General features: G+C 50.2%; 1 protein-coding gene across 1 annotated transcript in view; it reads right to left on the bottom strand.

Moving 5' to 3' along the window:
• SLC6A11 (solute carrier family 6 member 11) overlaps positions 1–16357 on the bottom strand; it is a 123585-nt gene that overhangs the window by 51687 nt on the left and 55541 nt on the right. Inside the window, exon 6 of the mRNA XM_068982886.1 lies at positions 10061–10195. Coding sequence (XP_068838987.1) covers positions 10061–10195 — 135 coding nt within the window. The remainder of the gene's footprint in view (positions 1–10060; positions 10196–16357) is intronic.

Here is a 16357-nt window from a genome sequence, read left to right as displayed (position 1 = left end):
TGCAACCTCCAATAATGTTTGCAGACATTTCCAAGTGTCTCCTGGGAGGCAAAACTTCCCTAGTTGAGAACCATCACTCTAGACTAATCACTACTCTAGAGCCATCCTTAAAAAGCCTAAAGCCAAGCCCTGGAAAGATCTACAGGGGAGACGGAGTTGAGAATCCCATTAAGCCCTACTCAGTCCTAGTAAGTTAGAGGAGCTTGACAAACAGCTTGACAAACCGACTCACACTAAAAAACAAATCTGAACTTACACAAGTTTAAGGTGATCAGCCAGTAGCTGAATTATCTATTAAAATAAAAAACAACTACTCGTCAGAGGAAGATAACAAACCCAGAATGTTGACAACATATTATCCACAATATTTAGTCAAAAACTACCGGACATGGGGCTTCCCTGGCAGCTCAGGGGTAAAGAATCCATCTGCTCATGCAGGAGAGGCAAGAGACGCAGGTTTGATCCCTGGATCACAAAGATCCCTGGGGAAGGAAATGACAAACCCACTCCAGCTTTCTTGCCTGGGAAATCCCATGGACAAAGGAACTTGGCGGGCTACAGTCCCTGGGGTCACAAGAGAGTCAGACATGACTTAGCGACTATACAGCATGTAGCACATAGCTCCTGAGTCTGGAACATAATAATTCTCAACATCTGACTATTTTCTGATTGAGGGAATTAATAAATTAGATGGCGAGCTTGTAAAGCACAGTATCTGACAGACTCAGCCATCAAGAGACGGTAACCAGTAGCCGGTATCACTGCTCTTGAGGGATAGCTGAGCAGCTCTTCAAGCACCGAGAGTGCAGATTAATAAGGCGCCACTAAACTGCTGAAGACTAAACAGCACACACCTTCACCACGAGTAAATCTCTGGCTGGAACAATTTAGTGGGTGCCCAGCCATGCACGGCATTTCAGGGTGTGTACAGAAATTCCGATTCCACCAACAAGCAACTCTTAAGGACTTGCAAGCAGTAAAGAAAAAACCATTCACTATCTTAGGTGCATATGATATTAAACTGGGCTTCCCAGGTGGCACAAGTGGTAAAGAACCCATCCACCACAGCAGGAGATGTAAGAGACGTGGATTCGATCCCTGGGTCTGGAAGATGCCCTGCAGGAGGGCATGGCAACCCACTCCAGTATCCTTGCCTGGAGAATCCCATGGACAGAGGAGCCTGGCTGGCTCCAGACCATTCATTGTTGTTGTTCAGTTGCTCAGTCATGTCCAACCCTTTGCGACCCCATGGACTCTAGCATGCCAGGCTTCCCTACCCTTCACCAACTCCTGGAGCTAGCGCAAACTCACATCCATTGAGTTGGTGATGCCATCCAACCATCTCATCCTCTGTCGTCCCCTTCTCTTCCCGCCTTCAATCTTTCCCCGCATCAGGATCTTTTCCAATGAGTCAGTTCTTCCTTCAGGTAGCCAAAATATTGCAGCTTCAGCATCAGTCCTTCCAATGAATATTCAGGACGGATTTCCTTTGGGATTGACTGGTTGGATCTCTTTGCAGTCCAAGGGACTCTCAAGAGTCCTCTCCAACACCACAATTCAAAGGCATCAATTCTTCGGCACTCAGCTTTCTTTATGGTCCAACTCTCACATCCATACATGACTACTGGAAAAACCATAGCTTTGACTAGATGGACCTTTGTCAGCAAAGTAATACCTCTGCTTTTTAATATGCTGTCTAGGTTGGTCATAGCTTTTCTTCCAAGGAGCAAGCGTCTTTTCATTTCTTGGCTGCAGTCACCGTCCATAGGGTTGCACAGAGCTGGACACAGCTGAGGTGACTTGGCAGGCACATGGTGCTTAGGTTGATAACACCCCTCAAGTTCCCGAGGCGTCTGCCTGATGACTGGAAGGAGTGCACCTTCAGGTGCATTCCAGCCCCCGCACAGCCCATCACCGCTGTCATCACCGACTTTACTGTGTCTCTTTCCGAGGAGACTGTCAACCAACCCCTTGAAGATAAGAACAACATGTGATCTGATTCTGCCTCCCCCTGCTTGGTTCTGAGCGGAAAATACATCTGCGTGGTGGAACCATGACCATAACCCAGGATCAAATAAAGCGAAAGGAAAACTTTAGGGGATTTTCAGTCCCAAGGAGTGAGGTTTGCAAGCACCCATGTCAGTGAGGTTTGCAATCTTTTCCAAAATATCTCCAATGTCTCTAAGTCAGTATCAGTTCTGTAAATACTGGTTTGAACGTCCGACAGCTAAGAGGCCCATTTTGCCTAGGGTCCGAACCCGGAATCAGAGTATACTGCCACCAGGGGGCAGCAATTCCATGGTCCCATCCCTGAGGTTCACCAGTTCAGTTCAGTTCAGTTCAGTTGCTCCCTTGTGTCTGACTCTTTGCGACCCCATGGACTGCAGCACGCCAGGCCTCCCTGTCCATCACCAACTCCCGGAGCCTGCTCAGACTCATGTCCATCACGTCGGTGACGCCATCCAACCATCTCATCCTCTGTCATCCCCTTCTTCTTCCGCCTTCAATCCTTCCCAGCATCAGGGTCTTTTCCAACGAGTAGGTTCTTGGCATCAGGTGGCCAAAGGATTGGAGTTTCAGCTTCAGCATCAGTCCTTCCAAGGAATATTCAGGACTGATTCATCAGGTAGGTTTTTTTTAAAAATTATTTACTTTAATTGTAGGATAATTACTTTACAACATTGGGATGGCTTTTGCTGTACATCAACATGAATCAGTCATAGGCATACGTGTGATCCCTCCCTCCCGAACCCCGCCTCCCACTGCCTTCCCCACCCCATCCCTCAGGTTGTCACAGAGCACCAGCTTTGGGTTCCCTGCATCATACATCAAACGCCCATTGGCTATCGATTTTACATGGGGTAATGGATGTTTCAATGCTGTTCTCTCAAATCATCCCACCCTCTCCTTCTCCCACTGTGTCCAAAAGCCGGTTCTTTATGTCTGTTTCTCCTTTGCTGCCCTGCACCTAGGATCGTCGGTGCCATCTTTCCAGGTTCCATATACATCAGATAGGGTTTTAAACCGGGGTCTTATTTTCCCTGACTTGTCCCCCGGTGAGGTGGAGAGAGGGGAAGCCTTGGCGTTCTGAGGGCTTTCTCTGGGCATCGTCCAACCCTGACCCTTAGCTTCAGGCTCCAGTTCCCTCCAGAGAGGAGGCTGTCTTGGGGTGCTTGTCCCTGACTTGGGAAAGCAGACCCCGGGACTTGGATCTGTGACAGGCCTTTCTGTTCCTGCCCTGAAAACACACACTCGAAACACAATGAAGAGCGAGAGTGGCAGAAATCTGGGGCAGGGAAAATGTGATTTCCTGCAAGAGCCCCTCCACTCGCCCAAAGACTGAAAAGGCAGAAAATAAAAATTTGAGGGGGGGGACAATGGAGTGGAAGCACTTCACACTTGAGAGAGAACACAGGGCTGACAGAGAAGACAAATAGATGTTTAGAAAGTTATAACAGACCTCGGAATGCAAATTGCCAGGGGACAAAGGCGGCGAGCTGCTGTGTCGCTTCAAGTGCTTGACGAGAAACTTAATTACTGGACCCACGATTAGAGGCGCTCGGTTCTGAGTTCAAGGCCTCCCCCTTGGGCTGCGGGGCCTGGGCTCATCCTGGCCAGAGCCAGTGGCATGGACACAGAAGGAGGAACGCTGCCGAATGCCCGATGCCCTACTATGTGCCAGGCCCTGGCCAGGCACCCACACTGAAAACTGGAAGTGTGTTTGCCTTCCCAGGCGCACTGGCTTCACGGCTGCTGTGTGCAGCAGATGTTCATACCTGGATGGACAGGTGACAGCCCTGAGCTCAGAGAGGGATGGGCTGAAGGCGGCCCAGGAACTCAATGGCAGGAGTGTCTCAGATTTCCTTCCCACTGCACGGACAATCCCTCTGTCTGAACACCCAAGCACGGCACACGCCATGTCACCATAATGCAAAGTCACACAGACTCTGGTGGCAACTGTCCTTCCTCTCTTCATTCATTCCTTCAAAGTCGACTTACTGAGCGTGCACGGTGCTGCAGGTACTGGAGATCCAACAGCGACTGTACCGGGCCAATCCCTGCCCTCACAGACCCTACACTGTCGCGCGTGGCAGACAGTGATACACAATGAATAAAGCCCGAATGTTGGCGAGGGCCACGGAGAAGTCAAAGCCGGGAAGGTGGACGGGATGTGCGGGGGGTGGGAGGGAGCGGCGGTTTGAAACCAGGCAGGCAGGAAGCCCTCAGGGACACGACAGCCCTGCAGACCTGGAGACCACGTCCATGGCTCTCTCGACACCACAGTGTCCCATGACAAAGGCTTTCTCCTGGCTCCCAAGCTCCCAGCACTCAGCTCTTCACCTGTTTTCCATTTCTGGAGTTCTCTCTGCTGCCTCACTAGCCTGGGAGCCAGGAGAAGGAGACTGCTGTGAACACTGCCTCCCCACCCCTGCCCAGCCCCACAATCAGTTTTCATGGAGAATCCCTGCCATACAAGCTCAGAGGGGCCAGGAGGGCCCCTCAAAGGGAACTGTCCCTTGTTAAAAGGCCCTGGGAGCTGGTGTCTAGAGCTCTGCACCAGTCAGGCTCCCTCTGTCCCTTTGCAAACGTAAATGACACAGCAAATAGCTGTGTCTGAGCCCCTTGTAAGTGGGAAGGAAGGGGGGCCGGGCCAGATCTCGAATTAACGGAGATCCCGGACCCTGCAGAGGCTGCGTCTGAACTCCTTGTCACCCTGGTTGGGATGCTGGCAGAAGAGCATCCCCATGGGGCGGGAAGACACCCCGGGGATCCCCCTTCTGTGCGTCACTGCCTCCCCTCCCCTGTTGACCTGCACAGGCACCACCCCTCCCACCACAGGCCCCAGACTTTAGGGAATGCCAAACATGTCTGCAGAAAAGTGACACTCTGACGGTAAGGTGCAGCCCCCCAGTTATCAGTGGAGCCTCGGGACAGGGCTGGCTGCAGCAGAAGAGACCAGGTGACTTGGGGGTCCTGTCCAACGCCTGCAGGCTAGGCATCAGCATCCCTGAAGCCCCCACGCAGCGAGCCTCTGGGAAGGCAAGAGCGAGCCTCTGGGAAGGCAAGAGCGGGAGAGCAACAGCAAGAGTGCAGCCGCTCCCCATCCCCTGGGATGGGTGTAGACAAGGCTGATCGGTCCCTGGCTTTGCCACAAGGACGGTCATCGGTAACATCTTTTCACAGGGAGAGGAACTCGGGTGAGGAGGGGAGACTGCTCTCTTGCACCAGGCGGTAGGACACCTGCAGGGAAGGGGGTCTTGCTCATTCTACACACTGAGTGTCTGACACTTGTGTTCGTATTGGGTTCAGGGCTTGGTTCAGTATGGGCAAGGCCTGTGGGCAAGGCCTCTTTCCACAGCATGGATAAGCCCCAGGGAACAGGCAGAATAGTGACCTTTTCTAGACTTGTAAGTAGCCAGTGAAATCACTAAGTGGAGTTCTTCCATCACAAAGCGGAGTACTTTGTTAATATGGGTTTCACTTTTTCCAAGGATAATCCCTTATTGCCATGGGGGAGGTGGGAGGGGGGTTTGGGATTGGGAACATGTGTACACCCGTGGTGGATTCATGTTGATGTGTGGCAAAACCAATACAATATTGTAAAGTTAAAATAAATAAATAAATAAATATTTTAAAAATAAACGCAAAAAATAAATAAATAAACAATGACAAAAAGTGTGTATCAACTGGTAATTAAACCCACCCAGACTCTTTTGGCCTTTCCCAATTTGGGGTGGGGTGGGAGGGGAGGATATTAAAATAGTTTTAAGAAGTGAAAAAAAAAATAGTGCCCTTTGCTTCTTCATGGTCTGGAACATGTCGTAACTGGGTGGTATGGATACTCACCTCCTTTCATTTAGGAGTTGTCCCACCCAGAACCCAGGGACTCTAGGCTGTGAGTCCTCATTGGGTTGCTCAGTTGCTGTGTGGCCACAGGCAAGTGTCCCAGCCTCTTTGATCTGAGTCTCTCTGCCTGCCAAGCGGATGCTCTAGCTGGGGCACTGTGACTCTGCTGTCCTGCTCATGGGTGGCCCTCTCTCGGCACAAGGAGACAAGCTGTTCATGGTGCATCTGTCTCCAAAGGTGCAGGAACTGTCAAAACCCTTACACACACTCAGCGTGCCTGTACGCTCCACTGCCTGCCTTTCAGCCCCCAAAGCAGATAGAGAGCTGGTTCAGGGCTGCTCCCATCTCGCTTTCCAGCCATGCTGAGCCCTTCCTGCAACACACCCAGCTTTCAAAAACACTACCTACATGGAGTGCTGTTTGCCATTCCCTTTGGGGTCACTAACCTTATCTATGCACCAGACAGTCAGCGATGACTGTTGCTTTTTGGTGGGGCTACACACATGGCGGTGCGGGAGAAGACTCTCCAGAGACGCCCGGACAGCAAGCAGACCAAGCCTGTCCATCCTAAAGGAAATCAACCCTGAAGATTTGTTGGAAGGACTGACGCTGAAACTCCAATATTTTGGCCACCTGATTTGAAGAGCTGACTCAGTGGAAAAGACTCTGATGCTGGGAAAGACTGAAGGTGGGAGGAGAAGGGGACAACAGAGGATTGAGATGGTTGGATGGCATCACTGACTCGATGGACATGACTTTGAGCAAACTCTAGGAGACAGTACAGGACAGGGAAGCCTGGCATGCTGCAGTCCATAGGGTCACAAAGAGTCGGACGTGACTTAGTGACTGAGCAACAAGGCCACAAAGACCAAACATATCCATGTCTTGGCCATTACTCATGGAGAAACAGCAACTATTACAGCTCACAGATCTGGTGAGCTAGAGGTTTTTAGACTTCTTGCTGAAGCAACAAAACATTTCTTTAAAAGCCAAAATAGCTCTGGCTGTTACATTCATTCAGCAAACATTTATTGAGCTACTGTGTAACAGGACCTTCTGCGTTTTGCTAACCCCTTTCCACCAAATGCAGGATGGTAAGGGTGGGAGGTCTTGGAACCCTTGATAAAGGTGGTCACATGGTTTCTGCCTCCACTATTCAATTCTACCTTTGACTCATGCCTTTGGAGAGCCACAGACAATACGTAAAAAAATAATAATACCATGTTCAATGCTCCAGTAAGACCTTATTTATATAGACGGGCAGAGGGCTGAATTTGACCAGAAGGTCATAGTTTGCCAACCCACACTCATAGAAAACTCTCCAAGTCTATTTTGAAAACCATTGAGTGAATTCACCCTTTCATGTCATCTGTGGGGAACTGAGGCCCAGAAGGAGAAAGGAGAAGGAAGTTGTCCAAGGTCACTCAGGACCAGAGGAAGAACCCAAGCCCTGACTCCCAGCTCCATCACTCAAAGTGGCCACGCTCCACAGAACAGCCTTGCAGGTGAGTGCTGGCCGGGGACCCAGACTTTGTATTAAAGGAAGGGCTGGTAGGTCACTGGGATGATTAGGGCAGATGGTCTGAATGGGGAACTGCCTGGCCTCACCTTTGTTCTTCGGCCTGTGGGCATGCGTGTGTCTGTGTGTGCACGTGTGTCCATGTGCAGGGCTCCAAGGCTGGGAAAGACTGAGGGAGGGAGAGGAAGGGGCAACAGAGGGTGAGATGGCTGGATGGCATCACTAACTCAAAGGACATGAGTTTGAGTAAACTCTGGGAGATAGTGGAGGTCAGGGAAGCCTGGCATGCTGCAGCCTGTGGGGTCACAGAGAGTCAGACACGACTTAACATCTGAACAACACTAAGACTGTAGGTATCACAGTTGGGTTTTCACAAACTTTTCTGATCATCAGGGTGGTCACTGAAGCCTCTTAATAATATAGATGCCCATGTGCCATCTCAGCCCCCCAACAATGCTTCTCAGTGTGTGCCAAGGTGTCTCGGGGATCAGCCAGGTTTGGAAGCTCTGGGAGATGCTTGGGACCTTCTCCTGCCTTGACCCAGGAGAAGGAAGCCAGTGAGCGGAGGAGAGAACAGGACAGCTGTCCTGGGTCAAGGCAGAATTCGTGGACCTAACAAAAATACACAGACCGGTGATTTTGGAAATCTGTTTTCCAAAACTGCTTCTTCAACTGAGCCCCTGGCATCAGAGGTTGGAGTTGGAGAGGCCAACCATCAGGAGCTCATTTCCTTCTTCCTAGGGATTCTGCCTGCAGCTCAGGTGGCTGTTGTCAGCAGCCTGGTAGGGTCTGAGCCTTGGGGCCCTCAAGGTGTGGCAAACTGAGACAGAAATGAACACACAGGCCCGTGCCACCATCCGCTTTAATCCGCCGTAATGAGCTATACCTGAGCTGCACAAACCAGGCCTCCTCAAACATTCCCGCCCCTACCTTCCTAACAGGGGGCAGCCTCAGCCGAGACCACAGACGTGACATCTGTGAAATGAAAATATCTCCTGCCATATTAACAAACAAGAAATGTCACAGCCATCAGAGATTTCTGGCCTCCAAATGTGAATGAGGGCTGCCCAAACTGCAACCCAGCAGATGCTGCCACCCCTCCAAGGTGACTGCTGAGGTGCTGGGGGAATGCAAGAAGCAGGGTGAAGGGGGAGACAGGATTGTCCCCAGACAGCTGAGGTGCATAGGAAAGGAATGAATTCAGTGAGCCCAGAGGCTTGCATCTTCCCATATACAGAACGCTAAATTCTTTAATTTGATAGCTGATCTTTGCTGTTCAGACCGCCTGCTCCCTTTGTTGCAAACTTGTAGACAGCTTGACTTCCCCTCCTGTCTCCTTGGAGCAGTTCTGTCAGAGCTGCTGAGATGTTGGTCTTCCCAGGCTTGGAGTCCTAAACATTCCCACCAAATAAACTTTCTACTTTGAGGTTGTGACTGTGTTTTTTATTTGACACATCTCTTACAAGCTTTGTAATCAGCTCAACACAGATTCTACACTCTACTCTGTAATCTGTGTTTGTTTTCACAGAAAAACGAGTGCCTCCTCACCCACTGGGATATCTGTATGTTATTTCACATGTTGGAGCTGCCAGGGGGCCCTCAAATAACACTGAGACCTGGGACCCGCCTCCAGAGAGTTTGCTTTCATTGCTCTGGGTTGTGCTCTGGGAATCGGGATTTTCTAAAGCTCCCCAGGGCTTTCTAACAAATGGTGGGGGTTGGAAAGACTTGATCCCCTAAGATGTTATCTTCATCTCTTGTCTAACACCCTCAGGCACACACAACACCCCTGCCCACCTGGAGATGCTTCAGCATAAACAGTTCCACCCAGGATTCAGAATGGCTGATGCCTTTCCAAAGACAACTAACAGCCTGGCCAGTTTCTGAGAGAAACTGGGTCTTGGCGATTTTCTTTGTGGGGGGTTTGCTCACAAGTTACCGGTTATTTTCTTTCTGTGAGCAAACTCCCTGCAAAGAAAATCACCAAGACCCAGTTTCTCTCAGAGAACCACGGCTGCAGAGATCTGTGTCCTCAGGTGGGGGAAAAAGGTGTATTTTTATTTTTACTGGCCTCTAACTGAGCAATTCCTTCAATTATGAATGCAGGCAATAGACCACAGTCCAAGCAACAGTATTCATACGCATGCTTAGTTGCTCAGCTGTGTCCAACTCTCTGCAACCCCAAAGACTGTAGCCTGCCAGGCTCCTCTGTCCATGGAATCCTCCAGGCAAGAATACTGGAGTGGGTTGCCATGCCCTTCTCCAGATTTTCCTGACCTAGGGAATGAACCTGGGTCTCCTGCATTATAGACAGATTCTTTACTGTTGGAGCCACTAGGGAAGCACTGTTAGCAGTAGAAACCCCAGGTATTTTCATATCACGGTATAGATATCTCCAAATATCATTTATGCTCATCACTGCTTTGAAATCATGGAAATTATTCATCATATGCTGGATCTTGCTACATTGTGCTGTGCTAAGTTGCTTGCTACTTGACCGTGTCACAAAATCTGTCTTTTTTCATGTTTTGGTGATTGTATTTCAATATATCTGATTCCCTGTTTTATGCATTGAGAAGCATTATTCTGAGAAGGAGGCCATTGACCTTCCAACTACTCGACAGGGCCACTGAGCCTCCAAGGAGAAGCCTCTGGAGGTGGCAGGTGGCTGTGGACGGAGCCAGCAACCCTTACCTGTGGGTCGGAGAGCCGGGAGAGGTCGGGGTACAGGTAGAACTTGACGCCTTCAGAGGCCCCGGGCAACGTGATCCCTCGGATCAGGAGGATCAGCAGCATGACATAGGGGAATGTCGCAGTGACATACACCACCTGCCAGGAGAGGAGGGCAAGAGTCAAGAAGGGGTGATGATGATGGGCAAAGCAGCAGCTCCCTGCCCCTAACTTCTTGCCGGCAGCAAAGGGCTGCCCAGTGCAGCAGCAAGAGCCCTAACACACGCGTTCTCCCCTCAAGGCCAGATCTTGCAACAAGCATCTCCTGAGAGCCCGTGGATGGTGCTGGATCAGCGGTCCTCTCCAACCTTCTTCTGACCGGCACCGGAGAAAGAAATACATACGATACCACAACCGTACACATGAAGAGCCAAGACAGGAAGTCAGACGGTTCCATTTGAAAAACAAAAACAAAAACAAAAAAAACTGGTCATGATCTTTAAATTCACGTCATGATTTACCAACGGGTCAAGACCCACGTTTTTGAAAATCACTGCTCTTAACAGAAAATCAAGTTTTTATAGCCAAAGCCAGGACAGAAGAAGATAGAATAAAACAGAGAAGGGAACGGGAAGGGGAGAGGAGGCTGGGGAGCTGTTTAGGGCGCTGTTTTCCCAGAATCATTCTGGCATGGTCTGCCTGGAAGGAGGAGACTGATGAACCTGATTGGCCCCTGCAGCCCAAGGATTTTGTGCACGAATCAAGGCAGGGAAAGAGACAGAATCTTCCCCATGCGTCCTTGAGCAGGAGCAGCTTCGAAGGAAATGGCCACACCGTGACGGATCGCGGGAATTCCTGTCTGCCTGGGGTGCCTGCTCCTGGCCACGCTCGTCCTCCCGCACGTCCTCTCCTCCAATTACTTGGCTCCTCTATCTAGAGCAGCAACTTGTTAACCTCTGGGGGCCGCAGACACTTCAGAGACTCTCCTGACAACTGTGGACAGACTCCCCCTCTCCGTTCACAGATCACGCACACCAGCTTTTGGATGGCCCAGAGGCTCTGATTCCTCAAGTAAAGGACCTATGTATGATCTTAATCCCACCAGCACTCTGGAGCCTCTCATCCCTTTGCAAGGCAGGGCTTCTTCTACCAGCGGCTCAGGCCTTCACGCTACTCATTTATTTACAATATTTACTCAGTCATCCCTCTACTCACTCACACCCACCCCCAACACTCTTATGAACGGAACACTGAGCTAGACTTCTGGATTAAGTGGGGGGTGGTCACAGAATGTGGGTCTCTGTTCAAGAGGCTTCCCTACTGGTAAAAAAAAAGAAAGATAGACATGTATGTAGGCAGATACAGCATCCACTGTGTAACTGGGGGAACAGAGGATGATGGGGCACAGAAAAGCCAGTAGCTAAGCTCAGGGACAGTAAGGGAGGGCTTCTCCAAGGAGGTGACCCAGCTGTGGACCCATAAAAGATGAGGAGGGGTTTCAGGACACAGGAAACTTGGAGAAAAGGAAGAAGGAACCAGTAAGATCCTACCGCATGCTGGACACTTTACACATGACGACAGAAATGGCTAGGTTTATTCACCACTTTTACACACCAGTCATTCATTCTTCAGATAGCTATGATTATCCTCTTATTAGATATGAAGAAGATATCTAGCATCCTAGATGCTAAGTCAGGATGGCCCAGCTAAGGAATAGCTGATGTGGATTTAGAAGGAGGCCTGTGGTAAAGGTCACGGCTTCAAGGTCATGTGATCAACCACTGGGCTGTGTATGTGACTCTTATGACAGCAATGCGAATTCAGTGTTATTTCCCCCATGTTTAGAGATGTGACTCTCAGAGAAGTCCAGTCATTTGATGGGCAATGTTAACTCAGTCCTCAAAAATAAAAAAATAAAGGTGGTGTCAATGGGTCCCGCCACTGAGACAACCTGGAAGGCTGGATAACCTCTTCCAGACACTGTCCCCAACCTGCGGTGACCACACCACCCTCAGGCCACCCACAGTCCTGCCCCGCAGATTTTGGCATCCGTGTTCAATCCACATGTCACGTAATCAATGCAAACAATCTCTTGCCATCACAAATGTAATCCAGAGAAGATAAATGCAAGTTAAATATATAATGAGAGACCAGCAGTCATTATCAGTAGTATAATAAAACATCCCAGGTTGCACTAGGGGTAAAGAATCTGCCTTCAAATGCAGGAGACACAGGTTTGATCCCTGGGTCAGAAAGATCCCCTGGAGAAGGGAATGGCAACCCCCTGCAGTATTCTTGCCTGAAAAATCCCATGGACAGAGGAGCCTGGTGGGCTACAGTCTATAGGGCTGTATACATACTACGTACATAATAGTAACATTAATAAAAAATTGGAGACCAATCAGCAAAAAGTGTTGCTAAGAGTGAGAGCTAAGAGTGCTATAGAATCTCCACCTCCCTTAGCCCAGTCTATCACAGATCTTCAGCATTTCAGCTAAAAGCTTGATTCTCCTGCCTTCAAAATGAAGGCCCCCTAGTCAACTAGCTTATGTCTATGAAGCTGGGGAGGCTAAACTCCATTGCTTTCATTGTATAATTTCCACTTCTGATTCTGCTATATGGTGGAAGATTAATTATCCAGAATGCCTAGGACCTGATTAATGATATTTCTGGAGTTTAACTCTAAGTGCTCACTAAATCAGGAGGGAAAAAAGTGTTACTATGTGAAACGTAAGAACAAAGGAAAAGCATAGACATTTGTGCTTCGATCTGTGGGACCATCTTGGTGTGACTTGGCATTCTGCTTATTCTCTGCCTGGTCTGTAGTGAGTGGACTAGGCCAATGGTGTGTCATTAGATGTCACTTATAATCTGGCCGCACGTACCTGTGCAGGGTCCTGGAAGCACACAGAGCAGACAGTCAGCACAGGGGCACAGTTTATGAAGTGACTGATCACTATTCTGAAGCAATCCCAATGTTCAGAGTCCTAAATGGATGCTCTGCTTCCACACACCATTTGGGAGAACTCTCCTCTCTCTGCTGGCACCCACACCCTCCTTTTCAACATTCACTGTGTAAAACCATCAGGGAAATAAGACATTCAGGTACAGTGCCCAAAGACCAGGGTGTGGACAATGAGTCCGGCCGCCAGAAGAAAACCTCTGGCTGGCAGGCGCTGGCGAAAACAATCCCTTCTGTAAGCCAGTGTTTGTGAGCCCAGAGTCAGGGTACAAAAGGTGGTTCGGGGGCATCATTACGTAATGGACGCAAGTGGAGAGTGCCATGAAAGGTGAGATGCAGTGCTGACCCAGCTCTCCTAAAGGGCCCTCCCAGTCTGTCTCTCCTCTCAGCCATTCCAGACACGTGAACAGCACCTTCGATTTCTCCCGAAAGCAGCTACAGGCTGTCCAAACAATACAGACCACGTCATCGAGAGCGCGCCTGTAAATGGCTCACACGCGGCCACACCTTTCCCGTGCCCATGCCAGATATCACTAATGGGCCACCTTCGTCTGCAGCTAAGCCCGGATGCAGCCCCAGAACCCTCTGCGCGGGACTCTAGGCAGCACCGTTCTCGGTTGGGACGAGACCTGCTATCTGCTCTCCTTGCTCTAGCCCATTTTTCACTCATGCCTTTGCCTTCCACTGCGGATCCTTAGTTCTGGCCCCCAGAGTGGTGAGACCAGGTCTTGAGCTCAAGGAAACAACTGCTGGATGCATGCACACGGATGAAGAACCTGGGGTCACGAGCCCACCGCAGCAGCGTGAAACCAGGGCCAGAGGCCAGAGAGACAGGTTGGAGGGTCTCAGGAAGGGCTCTGGCCTTCTCCTGGCCAGGTCGGCGAGGCTGGAGCTGGGTCTCTGAGGTTCGGCAGGAACGGGAGAGGCCAGTCGGGCGGGGAAGGTATGGAACCAGCTGAGGATGTGGACGCAAGCACAGATCTGGTCCCCCAGGATGTCTAGGCACCTCCAGGTTGTCCCCTGGTGCTCAGCTGGAGTCAGCCTTGTCACTTCCCTCTGCTTCCTCCACATCCCAGCAGTAGCATCAGGTCCTGCCAACCTGACCTCCAACTGTATTCTGAAACTACAGACCCGTCTTCATCCCTGTCATCAGGGCCCTCCATCACCCTTCTTCTCAGCCATGTGACAGCCCCTTTCTGTGGCCCGAGGTTTACAAAGAAGACTCTGGCATGTGTCTTCCTGCTCCCCTGAGTCCAAACCCCCAGCCACACAACCCAGGCTGTGGGATACAGAGCCGAGAGCTGGGCTCTGAGTCAGGGACCCTGCGCTCCAGTCCTGGCACTGCCCCCACTTGCCGTGCGGCTCAACCAGTCTCCACTGCACCCCACCCCCACCCCCAGCCACTCCGCTCTCAGCTGTGCCAGGCCCCTCGCTGCTGGGGCGCAGGCCAGGCCTCCTGCAGGCCTCCCTGCCTTTTCATGCCTCCCTTTGTCCGAACGTCCACCCCCAGCTCCTGGGCCACCCACGGCGTCAGTCCTGGGTATGCCCGACTCCCCACGGCTCTGAGGGCCCCTCAAAGGCAGGGGCCCTGCCTTCCAGCTGTGATGTCCTGGTCCCATTACTGTCCACGTTAAGCAGGGTGGCCCCAGCGGTGGGTCTGAAGTTCCTTGGTCTCACGTCAGGGGCTGCCCAATTCGCTAGAAACCACGCCGTGTGCCCTGTCCTCCCCAACCGCCACCCCACCCACATGCACCCCCACTCACGCCTGCATTCTCCCGGCACTAGAGTTCTTCTCTGCCAGCTGTTTAAATCACTGTCGTGTCAGTTTAAGATTTCTAAAATGCAAGTTCCACAAAAACACGGGAGTTTCATCTTTTCCTTTCCCTGCTGTATCCACAGTGCCCAGGCCAGCCTACGTTTCACAAAACGAGCCCAAAAAACATCTGTGAGAGAGACAAATCAGCAGGCTGATATCTGAACCCTGAGATTAGATGTAGGTCTTCAGAACAGCTCCCATGCTTTGTCCACTGGAAATGCCAGATCCACATAAAATGGGGTTCAGAAAATTGCATCGGATTTTAAGGAGCGTTCATGGCTTCCCTGATGGCTGAGCAGGTAAAGAATCTGCCTGCAACGCAGAAGACACAGTAGATGAGGGTTCAGTTCCTGGGTCTGGAAGATCCCCTGCAGGAAGGCATGGCAACCCATTCCAGTATTCTTGCCTGGAGAATCCCATGGACAGAGGAGCCTGACAGGCTACAGTCCAAAGGGTTGCAAAGAGTCACATACGACTGACTGAGCAACTAAGCGCGCACACACGCACACATACACACAAGAATAAGGAAATCACAGTAAATGTGGCTTTAAAAGATGGACCAGTTCAATGACGGAGGGCTAAGACGTTCAGGTGCAGAGTTCAGTTTCACTGTGTCTGAGGCCCTAGGATCCGTCTGGAAGAGCCAAGCAGGGTCAGGCATTATGCTAAATGATACAGGATCTGGTTACAGACAAAAATAAGGTCACTGACAAGGTACTATTTCGGAGGCCGGTTCCTGGCCGCTGTCAGTAGTGGTGTGGACCCGGAGAGGTGGGCGTAGGGGAAGCAGGGGTGGTCTCAGCTATCAGACCACTTGGGCCTCTGAAAGGAGATCCCTGACCAAAGCACACCCTTGGGTTAAGAAAGAGGTTTGTTTTTTTGTTTTTTTTTTTAAACTATTGTTTAATTTCCTTTCAGCAGGTCAAGTCCTACTGAATATAAAGGTTAGCACAATTGGTGGTAATTATACTGTATCCTGTTTTAATTGACTCTAATTGCTCATTTGCATTCCAATACTGGAATCGAGGGGTGTTTTCTCCCTACTTCCAGCACACTGCTATTTATTTCAGGATGGGGAGGGAACTGTGTGATCACTGAGAATGCCGTGAAAGTTCAGAAGGGCGGTCTCTTCGATGGAGTCAGCTAGAAGCATCAATCAAAAGGCACTGAGCTGGAAGGGTGGTGTAGCGCCAGGGACCCAAGACCACAGGGTCAGAAGACAATTTGCAGGGCAGTGTAGGCGAGTTACACACCCTCTCTGGGCTGGCATTTTACCGTGGACAATGAGGCAAGGGTAAACGAATCTGAAGTGCAATCACTCTTACCATCTTCCCAATGATTTTTTTGCTATATACATGTGTCATCTTTATTTTCTTAGTATCTTCTATACATCAATATGCTCTCTTGCATTAAATAAATAGTATATAATAAGAAAACTGTGATTTTTTTACCATAAACTGAAAATCTTTATCTCTTATCACAAACAGAAAGTAAAAGCAAAAATAAATGCAATGAAGATAAAATGTGATTAAATTCTAGCCAA

The sequence above is a fragment of the Capricornis sumatraensis genome, chromosome 10, assembly GCF_032405125.1.
Source record: "Capricornis sumatraensis isolate serow.1 chromosome 10, serow.2, whole genome shotgun sequence".
NCBI lineage: Eukaryota > Metazoa > Chordata > Mammalia > Artiodactyla > Bovidae > Capricornis > Capricornis sumatraensis.
The sequence above is the reverse complement of the archived record's forward strand: the minus strand, read 5'-3'. Positions and strand labels throughout refer to the sequence as shown.